This window comes from Harpegnathos saltator, unplaced genomic scaffold, assembly GCF_003227715.2.
Source record: "Harpegnathos saltator strain DR-91 unplaced genomic scaffold, Hsal_v8.6 scaffold126, whole genome shotgun sequence".
In the NCBI taxonomy this organism is placed as follows: domain Eukaryota; kingdom Metazoa; phylum Arthropoda; class Insecta; order Hymenoptera; family Formicidae; genus Harpegnathos; species Harpegnathos saltator.
In genome coordinates, this window is record NW_020229902.1 from 290,975 (window position 1) to 305,354 (window position 14,380).

At 50.5% G+C, this 14,380-nt stretch overlaps 1 protein-coding gene across 3 annotated transcripts in view; it reads left to right on the forward strand.

The window, feature by feature from the left end:
* LOC105187519 (dual 3',5'-cyclic-AMP and -GMP phosphodiesterase 11) overlaps positions 1 to 14,327 on the forward strand; it is a 41,421-nt gene extending 27,094 nt beyond the window's left edge. For all 3 annotated transcript variants that reach the window (XM_025306672.1, XM_025306676.1, XM_025306666.1), the window contains 14 exons: positions 8,178 to 8,448; positions 8,585 to 8,963; positions 9,023 to 9,436; positions 9,904 to 10,152; positions 10,242 to 10,352; positions 10,457 to 10,554; positions 10,776 to 10,839; positions 10,934 to 11,169; positions 11,248 to 11,347; positions 11,442 to 11,696; positions 11,810 to 11,919; positions 12,099 to 12,504; positions 12,584 to 12,667; positions 12,755 to 14,327. In XM_025306672.1, coding sequence (XP_025162457.1) covers positions 8,210 to 8,448; positions 8,585 to 8,963; positions 9,023 to 9,436; positions 9,904 to 10,152; positions 10,242 to 10,352; positions 10,457 to 10,554; positions 10,776 to 10,839; positions 10,934 to 11,169; positions 11,248 to 11,347; positions 11,442 to 11,696; positions 11,810 to 11,919; positions 12,099 to 12,504; positions 12,584 to 12,667; positions 12,755 to 12,934 — 2,925 coding nt within the window. In that variant the 5' untranslated portion in view covers positions 8,178 to 8,209 and the 3' untranslated portion in view covers positions 12,935 to 14,327. The remainder of the gene's footprint in view (positions 1 to 8,177; positions 8,449 to 8,584; positions 8,964 to 9,022; positions 9,437 to 9,903; positions 10,153 to 10,241; positions 10,353 to 10,456; positions 10,555 to 10,775; positions 10,840 to 10,933; positions 11,170 to 11,247; positions 11,348 to 11,441; positions 11,697 to 11,809; positions 11,920 to 12,098; positions 12,505 to 12,583; positions 12,668 to 12,754) is intronic.
* Positions 14,328 to 14,380: the final 53 nt, after the last annotated feature.

Consider the following 14,380-nt stretch of genomic DNA (forward strand, 5'->3'; position numbering starts at 1 on the left):
TCATTATTAGCTTAATTCAAGGATCGAACAGAATGTGCGCATGATAAGAGATAAAGAAAAGGTTGGCCGAATTAACATGATAAAGACCATGCGCGACGTACCGAACACCTTTTGAAAGAGACGAAACTTCTACTTCGTACGGATCAAATTCGTTTCTAACGACGAGAACACACTCGGCTCGTTCGCTGCCGCGTCAATTGTGAACCGATCTCTTTTCTCTGTGCGCAAAAATGTACAGGTCGATCGATACGGTGGAAAAGAGAAAATACAGAAACAGACGACGATTCTCTCACGCACGTTTACGCTCGCCAAATTGACGATCCGCGGCACGCGAGTAAAACCGATCGCGTGGGACACGAGCCCGAGTGTGTGTGTGTGTATTCTCTTCGTGGCTCTTCTTGTTGGTTTGCGTGATTCGTCGTTACACCGATTGCGGTAGCAATCGTACGAGACGAATAACGACAGCGCGTATTTGCATTGGCCAAGGTAACCCGTCGCTTTGTTCTTCGTTGCGTAACTTGGCCGATTACAAGGAACGCCGAGGTTCCCACGGCGACCCGCGGCGATTTTCATGCGACGATCTCCCCAGGGACCTCGGAAGCCGTGTGTCTCTCTCTCTCTCTCTCTCTCTCTCTCTCTCTCTCTCTCTCTCTCTCTTTCTCCCTGCCTCTTTGCATACGCGCATTCTTTGCGCTCCATCAGTGAATCTTATCTCGCCGGATACTCGCCGAAGGTCCTTGTGACGTGCATTTGAGCGTCATCAAACTCACGACTCGACTCCCTCCTCCCCGGGGGGATACGGAAGGAAATGACTTTGCACGCGCTTTCCTCGTGGCAGGAAATCGCGGTGCGCGCGGGAAAGCAGGACGAAGCAGGGCGAAGAAGCGTAACAGGGTAATAATACACTGATAGAAAGATATAGTTGAATTAACTACAATCTCACTATATTTTATAGTTAATTTTAGCTTTAGTCAACTACATTTTTATAGTTCGTGGAAACCTGCAAAATATAGTAGAATAAACACAAATATATAGTCAATGATTGTCTTAAATAATTGTTTGGTTACTTTTAGCACATATATGGTAATTTCTCATTCACAAATATAGTGAGATTTAATATTCATATAGTTACATTTGTCATCATTTGACAAATATTCTGGTAATATTGACTATATAAAAGAGTTACTTTTACCTACCATTTTATATTTGCATCCATACAATAATTTTAGTTTAACTTACTATAATTCTTAGTAAAAATGTTATATGGTTGATTATACTATGCCTATATCGCAATTATTACCGATATTATGGTAATGCTTACTATAAATATGATATTTCGGACTATAATTTAATTACTATATCATTATAGTTCCAAATATCATATACTTTTCTCTCAGTGTACGTTGTGATATGTACGAGGTTTCATCACAAAGTAACGAGAATTTTGAAATTGCGCGCGCTGTATCTTGTCTATTCAGTTGATTCTTTTTTTATGTGTTGGTAGCACCACCAGTGACGTACGTGTCAATTTTCAGGCAGCTGCGACTCTTAGTTTGTGTTTGGCGAGCGAATGAGCAAAACGTACTTCAGTGTGTGTGTGTGTGTGTGTAGCGAAATGGCGGATCAGACAGCTTGTCTGAAACTTTGCGTTCAAAACGGAATTGAGTGCGCAGCGAAGCGTTCAAAATGTTAAAGAAGGCCTTTTTGGCGACGATACCATGTCACAACAAGCACGAATTTATGAATGGTACAAACGCTTTCAGGAAGACCGAGAAGAGACATCGAAGATGACGCGAGGTCTGGGCGTCCTAGCACGTCCACCAGTGATGAAAACGTGGAAAAAGTTGACGAGATTGTGCTTGCTGAATAGAAGAATCACCATTAGAGAGGTTGCTGAAGAAATAGGAATTTCATACGGCTCATGCGAAGCGATTTTTACTAATGTTTTGAACGTGAAACGAGTGGCGGCAAAATTTGTTGATTTTGCACCACGACAGCGCACGACGGCGCATAACCGCTCTGCTTATCCAACAATTCTTGACGAAACGTAACACCGTTGTGATGCCGCAACCACCTTTATTCTCCAGACATGGCCCCCTGTGACTTTTTCCTATTTCCCAAACTCAAAGGACAACGTTTTTCAACAGTAGATGAGATCAAGGCGAAATCGCAGATCCAGCTCAAGACGATACTTAAAGAAGAGACGTTCCACCAGTGTTTCTCAATCTGAAAATTACGTTGGCACAAGTGTTGTATAATATCACAGGGGGATTACTTTGAAGGAGATGATGGGATAAACATTGAAGATTAAAGAAATATTTTCCGAGAAAATTAAAAATTCTCCTTACTTTCTGATGAAACCTCGTATATAGCCCGGTGTGAGTTGCACGACGACGACGACGACGTAACACGACGAGCACGCGCGCGCATCTACACGTGCTGGTCAAGTTTAATATAGCAGCGTGTCGCCCTTGCGTCGCCTCGTGTTTTACCTCTTGCGCGCCGAAAGTGGAGCTCGATGACACGAGCTTTCCCGTCTCTCCTCGGGATAAAAGTTGCCCGTTGAGAGACAACGCGCGCGCTTTTTTCTCGATTCCACTGTCTCCTGCGGAGTCTCCGGCGCTCGTCGGGCGACGTTGAATGCGAGCGCGAGTGACACGCCGTCACGGTCGATCCGCGCCGAGTCCGCGATATCGTCTTCGACCGTGTCCTCTTCCTCCCCTTGTGACTCCTTCCCCCGGTACCACACTCCGCTCGGTGAGCTTGGGCTTGAAAGCTGGAATTCCAGGTGTACGCGAGATCCGGCGATAAAGCGAGGACGCTGCGAATGAGAATCTTATCGCGCTGCGTATCCGCAATGCGTCTCTGTAAGGTTGTTTGTTTCCCCTGGATGTGCCGCATCGTTTTGGCTCTGCATGCGGAACCGTCTGGTGGGAAGCCAACACCGTACCGGAAGCGTCCGCAGATCGGCGAGACGATACGACACTGCTGATGAATTAGATGGAGAGAGAATTTTCCGAATTCGCAGGAACGTGGGGGCGTTCGATCAGCAATCGCCTACGTAGCCGGATAGTTACATCAGCTGCACCCGCGGTGGTGGCCATTGGCTGCTGCTGGTCGCAGCGACGTCTCGAAGACGATGTTCCTTCCCGGGGGACGAAGGGGAAAAATAACGGTGGGGGGGGGGGGACGGACGTCGCGCGCGTTCGCTCGTTCCTCCTGCGGATTTGAAGGAACGGTAGCGTTGAACTTGACGGCGAGAGCCGGACAAGACGCAAGACCTCGTCAAGAAAGAGAGAAGGTGGGAGGGGAGGGAGAGACGGTAGAGGAGAATCTGACGCTGTCAGAAAACGAAGAACCGGCGACCGGTCCGAGAGCAGGTTTCGGTGGCCTCCTCTCTTCGTGTACATTCGAACGAACGCGAACAGGAACGCGGGGGACCCCCAACGGATGGACGCGCGGCGAGATCGACGCCCGAGAGACGATAAATCCTTCTTCGTCTCGTTCTCCGGCCGGCTTTCCCGTCCTTCCATCGCGCCTCCTCCGAGTCTCCTACGACCTTTTAGCTCTCGACCGCGCGAGCGAACACGCGGCTCCCGAGCCGCTTCCGGTTCCTGATCAACTGATCGCGCCTATACGTATCATCGTCCGCGCGAGGACTCTTATCAGATCCTATTCTCCCCCTCCTCCCCCCCTCCCGAATGCCCGCCCACTCTCTCAGCTCTTGCGAGCGAGAGCAGGGAAAGGATCGCGCGGAGCGCGCGAGTGGGAAGCGGCGACTTTCGACGACGGCATCGCGCGCGCGCGCCGCTTCCGACCTCGTCCTTCGACCTCGGCTGCGCTTTCTCACCTCGAGCGCGCAAATCTCAGCCGACCCGAATCGTTATTATCCCCGGAGTCGGGAAACTGGCCCAAGGCGAGACGCGAGATATCGCTCTTTTGGAAAAAGTCGAAGCCGAGCCGAGCTTCGATTTCGGGAGCGATCGCGATCGTCGCTTCGCCCGAGCGGAACCGATTATTAAGCGGTGAGACTTCGGTACCTTCTCCGATCTTCTCGTTATCTACTTGTCCTCGTCAAAATCGATCGGTGTTTCTTTTTTTTTTTTTTGTCTCTCCTTTTCCATCGCGTCGTGTTCCTTCCGCCACGGCTGACGGGTGTGGTGACACGCGACGTCCGTGACATAACTGCGAGAGAAAGAGAACTCGCGGACGTAACGAGGAACATAATCGCGAGCGGCTGATCGGCCGGTCGCGACTACTCGGAGACAAGCCGCATTGGTCGAGCAGATAGGTCAGCTTGGCGCCATCGGGACGAGGCGAGGCGTGTGAAGGTCGATCGGTCGGTCGGTCGGTTGCTCGCTCGCTTGCTTGCTTGCTTGCTTGCTTGGTCGATCGGTCGGTCGCTTGATTTCTCAGCCTGCCGACTACCGCTTTTCTACCGTGCGGAAAGCCGAAATCACCGGCATCCTTCGCCTTTTGTGACTTTGCGCGCTCGCATTCGCCCAAAAACTCGTCTGTATCACGAATGTATCGTGCCGAGCCCGTTCCCCGAGAGTTTGCGGATATCCCCGGCGAAAACAGCTATCCGCGTCTTTTCATTTCTCCGGACCGCCGATTGCGTCTCGGGCGATCTCGCTCCTCTCTTTTCCCCTTTGTTTTACTGATATTTGTTTCGTCGAGGGGGAAATATCGCGTGCGGAAAGTTAGATATCTCTTAGGTAAACACCGCCGGATGAAGTGGAAGATTAAGGATATATAAGAAAATAATGAAAGAGGGGGTGAGAGAGAGAGAGAGAGAGAGGAGCGAGACGCGCAGGAAATATCAAATATACGTCAAATACCGTAAATTGTACGGAAATGGGAGACAGGAATTATTGCGTCTCCCGCAATAGCGCTTCCATATTCGATTCATTAATAAGAGCGAATAGTTTGAAAATAAACGCTGAAGTGCGACGAGCGACGCGCGGGAAGATCGATAATATTGGGATTTTCAGCAAATTGAAGTTTTCCATCAGAAGCGCGTTGTAACGCGAGTTGAGAGAAGCGCGCGTATGAGCGAAGGATTTCTAAAAATATTCGCGCAAAGGAGCCGGCGGAACTCCCGCGCTCCTCCTACTCCGTGAAAATACAAAGAAATCCAAACTCGAAGCGGGAAAACGGCGAGATCGTGTTAGAGAGAAGCCGAGAGTTAGAGAAAATATCGACGAGCGAGAGAGAGAGAGAGAGAGAGAGTGAGAGAGTATCGCCGCGTGACGAATGCCGTTATCGGAAGGGGCTTTGACGTGTAGATAATTCGATCGAATTTTATGATGCGTCCGCGATTATCAGCCCTCTGTAGCTTAACGTAAGCTTTAATTTCAGTTGTTTGGCTCGCACTATCTGCGTGATGACGATTATCATATGTTCTCTCTCTCTCTCTCTCTCTCTCTCTCTCTCTCTCCCGCCTCCCCCTCTCTGTCTGTCTTTTTCGCGATCTCTCGCGATCTCTTTCTCCGTCGCAGTCGACAAGCGGCGAAAGCGAGCAACGTTCTCGCGAGAACGAGTCGAATCGAAAGTTTAAGCCGGATTCTCACTTATTCGACTGCGGTAGGCGGGAAATCCGTCGGTCTGCTAACAAATTATTTTTTTTTTCTTTTTCTTTATAGAAATATAGCATCGAAGAATGTTTCGAGATGGAGGATTGACCGAGTCTCTCTCTCTCTTTCTCTCTCTCTCTCTCTCTCTCTCTCTCTCCCTCTGCCGCCGCCTAATAAGAACCCAGCCTTATTCGTTAGGATTACGGTACGTGCAGCGTGAAATAAAAACGAAGAATACTTGCGTGCAAGGAGTCTCTCTCTCTCTCTCTCTCTCTCTCTCTCTCTCTCTCTCTCTTTCTCCATCGTACATCGTGGCAGCGTGCGGCAAACGGAAGCTGCGCAAAACCTCGTGATAATATCCTTTGTTTCCTTCCAAACGTGCGGTCGCTTTACAGTTCGACTGGCTCTCTTCTGACGCACATACGACATATGTATAACGGGTGTTAAGATGCGCGGCGCGCTCGCACACGCGGTGTGTCGCCCCATACGATCGGTAACTTGGCTAAACGAGCCATCGATATTCAGCGCGCGTTTAAGAATCGAGAGAAGTTTGAAATTACTAGTAACAACAGCGCGAGGGCGGAGAGAGAGAGAGAGAGGGTGAGGCGCGGAAGTATGAAGGAATGTTGGAACATCGGCCCACCCACGCGTACCACCGCGTCGTTCCGCCGTGAATCGGGCTTGAATCCCCCCTCCCTCCCTCCCTCCTCCCCGTGCCGAAGGAAAATTTTCCTACCTAGAAACCCAATGTACAAAGCAATTTTTCCCACAAAGGAAAACGTGTGTCGTTTGAATCAATTTGAATGTGATGAATCGTCCGGGGCGGGGAGGGAGAGCACACATGCAGAGTATTGCATTATTCCCGAGCAGAAATTCTCGCAGAGATTCCTTTCCTGCAAAATGAACCGAACAGAGTTGCGTACAATGCGGGAGAAAAGGTCTCTCTCTCTCTCTCTCTCTCTCTCGAGTGTCGTCGAGTCTCTGTCTTCGAGTCGCGACGTTCGATCGTTTCGAAACGTCCGCGAAACCACACGCGGACGTTTATATTCGCGCTCGGGCTCAAGGCGACAAGGCGCAAGGAGAAACGCGCGAACGGCGCGTAAATTTTCATCTGTAAATAATCGAGCGACACAGGCATCGAGAGAGCATCGGGGAGGATGAGAAAGTAAGGAAGAAGGCGAGGAAGAAAGAACGCGGCGGGAAGAAAAATCCGCAGGACGATATCCCCGCGACAACCCGATATATCAGCGCGTCGTCGAAAAAGCTAATGTTCTACGTGACTACTCCGCTCTAGTCGATTATCGCGGCGACATCCGTGCGCAGTCGACCAGCCTGTAGTCCGTAATCGACGGATCGAATGAGCCAGGACCAACGCGACGCGGCTAACTCATCCGTGAAGAGAGGAGCCGCGCGCTCCTCCCGTAGGAAATTTACCCGGTAACTTGTGTCGTGTCGCGCTTCGTGTTTTTCCACGGATTTCGATTACACGTACACCTCGCGCCCCCGTCGTCGCCCGGTCGCGCGCGCGCGCGCGCGGGTTCGCCCGTGTTTTCCGTCACGAGCGCTCGCGATTTTCCCGCATCGGTGTCCCCGAGAGATGCTGCCCCCCGCGAGAAAGAAGAAGAAGAAGAGCACGGAGGAGACGGAGGAAAAGATGCTTGCTGTCGATCGGCGATTGTCTCACCTCGTGTGTCTCACGTGTACGTTATATTATTAATGATCGATGATCGAGACAGTCTCGAGAGCGTCGCGTCGCGTCGGAGCGACCGGTCTCCTCCGTCGCGCGCGCACTGCCGGGAAATCCCGCGCCGCGGGGGAGTTCTCGCGTCTCGGGATAAACGATCCACCGCGCGAAATCGTGCACGATGATGCAATCACTCGCGGAACAGAGACTCTCGTCTACCGCTGCTGCTGCTGCTGCTGCTGCTGCTGCTGCTGCTGTTGTGGCGGTGGCACGCGCGGCGAATAAAATATGAGCCAGCCTTACACTTTGAACGCGGCGACGAGCGCGCGTAACGCCGTTCTCGTCGTTACCGTACTCTCTACCGCGGTGCGGGGAAGCGCGAGGTGAGACGGTGACGTTATGTGGTTTTCCTTTGATGTGCAATATCCGCTCTCGCGGTATACGCGCGATGTCGACCGTCCTGCTGTGTCGCTCGCTTGCGTGCATGACGGAATCGCTACGTCGTCGTCGTCGTCGTCGTCGTCGTCGTCGTCGTTGTCGCATCAGACGAGAACCACGCGCGCATAAATAAATACCTCGACAGGCTCGATGTCGCGCGCGCGTCATTCTTTTTCTTTTCTTTTCTTTTCCTCTTCCTTTCCGCGGACACGCTCGTCTAATTTTTCAAGAGGGGACACTTTTGCCCGCGCGCGACCGCGTTCCGCTCTCTTATTTTAAAACCCGGAGGAAAAGCTGTAAAACCCCCCTGTAAGCGCCGCGTTGCGAAACGGAATCTCCCGAGACGCGACTGACATCTCTCTCTCTCTCTCTCTCTCTCTCTCTCTCTCTCCCTCCCTCTCCTTCTCCCTCTCCCTCTCTTTCTGTTTTGTTTAACGCGATGCGATCATCTTTTTTTTTCTCTCTTTCATGAAACCCAGGCCTGCACTTGCGGAGCATCGAGGAGCCGAGGATGACGGCGGAAACGGCGGCTCCCTGTGTGCAGGCGGTTCAAGGGGCGCAAGGCGCCATGGCGAGCCAAAGCATGCTGCAACAAGTGCAGGATGGAAGCGGTGGCAGCGGCAGCGGCAGCGGCGGCGTCAGCGCTTACTATTCCTCCACGTCTACCTCGACGGTGTATGACCCGGAGTACGCACGTATGGAGGCCTGGCTCGACGAGCACCCCGACTTCGTCAACGATTACTTTCTTAGGTATCGTTCTCTTCGAGTAGAGCCGATTAGCATCGACACATCGAGAAACGAGCAGATTCGCAGAGTCTTCACGACTCTAAATATGTTGTTTCCACTCCGGGAAGATCTCTCAAGATGTCTCTTTTGTGCGAGCCAGGAAAGCGACACGACAGACCGTGGACATGTGGCTGGTATCGCACGCGACGCCGACGTCATCGTCCAGCAGCTGCGTGGAGCTGTCGAGTCCGACCCACGGCGGAGCGCCTGGTAACACGTCCTCCGGTCGAGGCGGTACCGGCGGCTCGGGTGCCACGACACCGGTGCGCAAGATCTCGGCGCACGAGTTCGAACGAGGCGGCCTGCTGAAGCCGATCGTCAACACGATCGACGGCACACCGACCTTCCTGAGCGTGTCGCCGGGCGACACCGGTCAGCCGGCCGGGCCGCAAGTCGGATCTGGCAACTCGAGCCGGCCGCAGAGGCGTTCGAGACACGAGCTCAGGCACCTCGACGAGAAGGATCTCATCTTCGAGTTGGTGAGTCTCTCTGATTGTGTTTACTTTAGCCTTTCGCTCTAAGAGAGTCGGTCTCGCAGGTTAAAGACATCTGTCACGAGCTGGACGTAAGATCGTTGTGCCACAAGATCCTGCAGAACGTGAGCACGTTGCTACACGCGGATCGCGGCTCGCTGTTCCTCGTTCAGGGCGAGAGGAGCGGCGCTGCCGCGAACGCGCCCGCGTCCTCGCCGAATCACGAGGTCGCCGCCACCGCCGCCGCCGCCGCCGCCGCCGCCGCTGCCAACAATTCCGACAGCGAGAACTCGCGATGCAACGACCAGCAGTGCTACTCGAGGAGCAGGTGCCTGGTGTCGAAGCTCTTCGACGTTTGCTCGAGGTCTACATTGCTGGAGATGGAGAAGAAGGACGAAATCAAGATCCCCTGGGGCACCGGCATCGTCGGCTACGTCGCTGAGAGCGGCGAACCCGTCAACATACCGGACGCTTACAAGGCAAGACTCGCAAGAATTACCGTTTCCCGTAAATCACTTTGATAAGCGCGCACCTTCGCCCGGCTGGCAGCAGCCACCCTCTTGTCTCGATCGATCTCTCTGTCCTCTATCTAACGAGAGCGCGCGACGCTTCACGGCCGATCGATCGTCTTGAGCATCGCCAATTCGCCAAGTGAATCATAATGTTCGCTCGTATCAGAGAATATCATCGTTTCTGACATTCATAAATAAGAGACACAACGAATATCTCTTATCTTTTATTTATCTCGGTCACTCGTAGTGTCCGCGCTCTTAAGTCGGTAAGCATTACCTAATTATGTCGCGCGCGCGCGTATTACGACGCGGAGAATTCCTCTTTATCGGGAAATTCGAGCCAGGAATATCTCTCGACCGATCGATCGTTCGAACTTGTAACTTTGGCGTATCGGCTCGTATGAGCTCAGAAAGAACTCGAATATATTTTCCAGGATGCGAGGTTTAATCGCGAAATTGACGCGTTAACGGGATACCGTACGCGAGCCTTACTGTGCATGCCGATAAAGGACTGCAACGGCGACGTGATCGGGGTGGCGCAGGTGATAAACAAACTCGGCGGCGAAGGGCAATTCACCGCGCAGGACGAGAAGGTCTTCGCCGGTTATTTGCAGTTCTGCGGTATCGGCCTGAGAAACGCGCAACTTTACGAGAAGAGCCAATTGGAAGTGAAGAGGAATCAGGTAAGCTTCGCGATTTCCTCTAAGCTCTAAACGATTGAAAACGAGAGGGAGAATTATTGTATATTATTCTGACAAATTCTGACCGTTAGGTTCTACTGGATCTGGCTAGAATGATCTTTGAGGAGCAAAGCACGATAGAGCACATGGTTTTCAGGATCCTCACGCATACGCAATCGTTGATTCAGTGCCAACGTGTTCAGGTAATTAGACCGGAAAATATGTTTACCGAACATACGCCCGACCTGTGCGAGCGGAAGAGAAGAAGATACATTCGCGTAATGTCATAATCATTGTCTCTTCTCAGGTGCTACTGGTGCACAAAGCTTCGAAGGGAAGTTTCTCGCGAGTCTTTGACTTCGAGGCGAACGATCTCGCTGGTGAGGATTCCGATTCTCGCACTAGGTGAATCAAGTTTGTAATTATACGTATCTGGTCGTCGTCGTCGTCGTCTCTCTCTCTCCCTCCCTCCCTCTCTCTCTCTCTCTCTCTCTCTCTCTCTCTCTCACTCACTCACTCACTCACTCACTCACTCACTCACTCACTCACTCACTCACTCTCACTCTCACTCTCCGATGAGTTTACGAAATTTCACACAGCCCGTTCTCTTCTTCCTTCTTTTTCAGTCCGTTCGAGAGTAGATTTCCTATTAACGTCGGCATCACGGGTTACGTAGCGACGACCGGTGAAGTGAGTATTGTTCGGATTACAATGCGTACCGCTAGCGCGCGTAGAGCACGCGAAAACATTAGCGCTCGAGACGATGTCGAAAAGTGATTTTCAGACTGTTAACATACCGAACGCTTATGAAGACCCGCGATTCGACCCAATGGTGGACGATGGTACCGGCTTCAAGCATCGTACGATTCTCTGCATGGCCATAAAAAATTCCTCCGGTCAGATAATCGGCGTCATTCAACTGATCAACAAGTTCGACGATCTGCCGTTCACGAAGAACGACGAAAACTTCGTCGAGGCATTCGCGATATTCTGCGGTATGGGAATTCACAATACACACATGTAAGTGCAGTTGAGTCTCGGTTTCTCGCACACAGTGGCTCGTCGGTCGACTTGGCTTATCGAGCATCTATTTCCCAGGTATGAAAAGGCTGTGATAGCAATGGCGAAACAGAGCGTCACTCTGGAAGTACTGAGTTACCATGCGTCGGCGTCGCTGGAAGACGCGCAGAGACTGAAGGTTGGTACGCTTCTGATTTTTCCATTCCAGTTTTACCGTCGACAGCTGTCACGCATTTCCGACGCTCCAATGTGCCACACTCTCTGCTCAACAGACCATAAGAGTTCCGTCGTCGGCGCATTTTCAACTGCACGATTTCAAGTTCGACGACAAATACATGACAGACGACGATACCCTCTCCGCGTGTCTCAGGATGTTCCTCGACTTGGACTTCGTCGAGCGGTTTCACATCGATTACATGGTGCTTTGTCGTTGGCTGCTCAGCGTGAAGAAGAACTATCGGAATGTTACCTATCATAACTGGCGGCACGCCTTCAACGTCGCCCAAATGATGTTCGCCATTTTAACAGTGAGAGAAAGAGAGAGAGAGAGAGAGAGAGAGAGACTCTTTCAAATAATCATTTGATAATCGAGATTTTGGTACAATTTTCGCGCAACTCTAATCACTCTTTCCTCCGTCAGGCTACGCAGTGGTGGAAGATCTTCGGTGAGATCGAGTGTCTCGCGCTCATCATTGCCTGCCTGTGTCACGATCTCGACCATCGAGGAACGAACAATTCCTTCCAGATTAAGTGAGTATCGCGAGTAATCAATCTCAAATTAACTTCCCATTTGTATTTAAGGCAAATTTATCACGTGGAACTTTGTCTCGAAGTTATTTTCTAACGATACATTATTAAACAAGTATTATATATATATATATATAAATTAAATAAATATTAAATATTTATTATTATTTTCTCGTCTCCAGGGCCTCTTCGCCACTGGCGCAGCTGTACTCGACGTCGACGATGGAACACCATCATTTCGATCAGTGCCTCATGATCCTGAGCAGCCAGGGCAATCAAATCCTATCGAATCTTTCGCCCGAGGAGTATTCACGCGTGGTGAAGGTACTTGAGGAAGCGATACTCTCCACTGATCTGGCCGTTTACTTTCGGAAACGCGGCGCCTTCCTCACTATGGCGCGCAACGGCGCCTACAACTGGGCATACACCGATCACCGAGAGCTCCTACGCGGTATGCTGATGACGGTTTGCGACTTGGCTGCCATCACGAAACCCTGGGACGTTGAAAAAAGAGTAGCCGAACTCGTTAGCAGGGAATTCTTTGAACAGGGTGATATAGAGAGGAAAACGCTCAACATTACACCCATCGTGAGTAACTGATAGTCGTAGTCCACCGTTGTGAGTGCTGTCGAAAGTGCTGTCTAATATCGCAAATATTCTGATGTAGGACATAATGAATCGAGAGAAACAAGACCAGTTACCGATGATGCAAGTCGGTTTCATCGACTCGATCTGTCTGCCCATCTACGAGGTACGCTGAAATGGTTACTTTCTCAAGTGAAATACAACCCAGCTCTTTGAAACTTACTCCAGTCATTTTCTGCTTCCTTTATCTCAGGCATTCGCCCTGCTGTCGGACAAGCTGGTGCCGCTCGTCGATGGAGTTGCAGAGAACAAGCGACAATGGCTGGAGATCGCCAAGACCAAGTGTCAGGCGGAGAACTGTACAAACCACGACAGGACGCCATCGCCGTCCGTGTCCGAGAACGAGGAGATCATCGAACAAGCGGACCAATAGTCGTCGTGCGATCGACGTCACTGGCTACTACTATTGAACGCACAAAATTGCAGCTGTGTAGTGCTACCCGCCAGTCTCGTCGGAAAGGGAAACACGAGGAATAGTTGAAGTTGTTACGGAGCGTCTTTCTCCGTAGGAAATACACTTTCGCTTTCCTCATCTCGATCGTCACTGTCTCTGTGTGCGCTGCGAAGCCGCACATTGCATAACGAACGTACTCTACTGCTACTTCACTTCCGTCAATTAGACATTTTTACGGATTCTACAGATCTGCTCTGATCAAATAGACCAAATATACATACAAGCTTCTCGAGTCGAATCGTACATGTTCAAAATCGTTCTGTAAATTTGATATACGTTGAAAAAAAAAAAAGCGAAACGTCGAGCAGACGATCTCACGACTGTGAAGAGAAAAGATCCTCGTTCGTTCTTTTTCTCTCTCTCTCTCTCTCTCTCCCTCTCCCTCTCCCTCTCTCTCCCCCTCTCCCTCCCTCCTCTCTTACTCTCTCTTTTTTTCTCTTACCTTATTCCTGCATCTTCTTCCTCTCTCTTTATGCGCCCATCTACCTGTTTTCCTAGATGCTAAACCAATCAACCTCTATATGCTACTATTGTACCTGATTGTATTGTACATATATTTACTATGACAGCCTCTCGATGTCAAGAGAGGTGGAAACAGAGAAAAAGAGAGAGAGAGAGAGAGAAAGAGAGAATGAAGATGTACGTGGTGATTCTATAAAACGTGTATTGCACAATAGTTTTTAACGCGACGCGGCACAGCTCAGCTCGGCTCGTCGAAGGACGCAATGGCGCTACGCGTAATTAGGTTATATGTATTTGTATACCAAAGTGTAAATTTATATCAGGATCGATCGCGCGGCTGCAATTAGTCGCCGATATAGTGATTTGAACGGTCTGTAACGCGCGTGCTAATTAATTAGCTGATTGATTAGCAGAGGAACGCCGCGACAGACATAGTACCTGCAAGCTTCTCAGTTGCTTTCTGTCTTTGCTTTCCTGTTCCCAAGATGTCGTAGATTCTTCGGATCGATCGCGACCCGAACGTCGGTCGTTTTCGTCTTCGCGTGGAGCTGTTGTATCGCTCAAGATATATAAGAAATAATCGCGTTAACATGTTCTCAGCAACGAGAGAGAAAGAGAAGGGCCACCGTCTACATTACCTTGCCTTTAACACGCAGAGATTGCAGAAAGCTATACACATACATACATACACACACACACACACACACACACACACACACACATACAATACATACAGAGGTTTAGGATATCTCTTCTCTTTGTTTCTTTGTGTCTGTGTAATAACTACTTTCGCTGATTTTCGCTAACAATTCGCGTACATAACGCAATCGTGTACGTTAAAGCCCATATTCAATAACGAGAGAAACAAGCATATCATTAGGTAGTCGCCGCAAACGAGGTAGT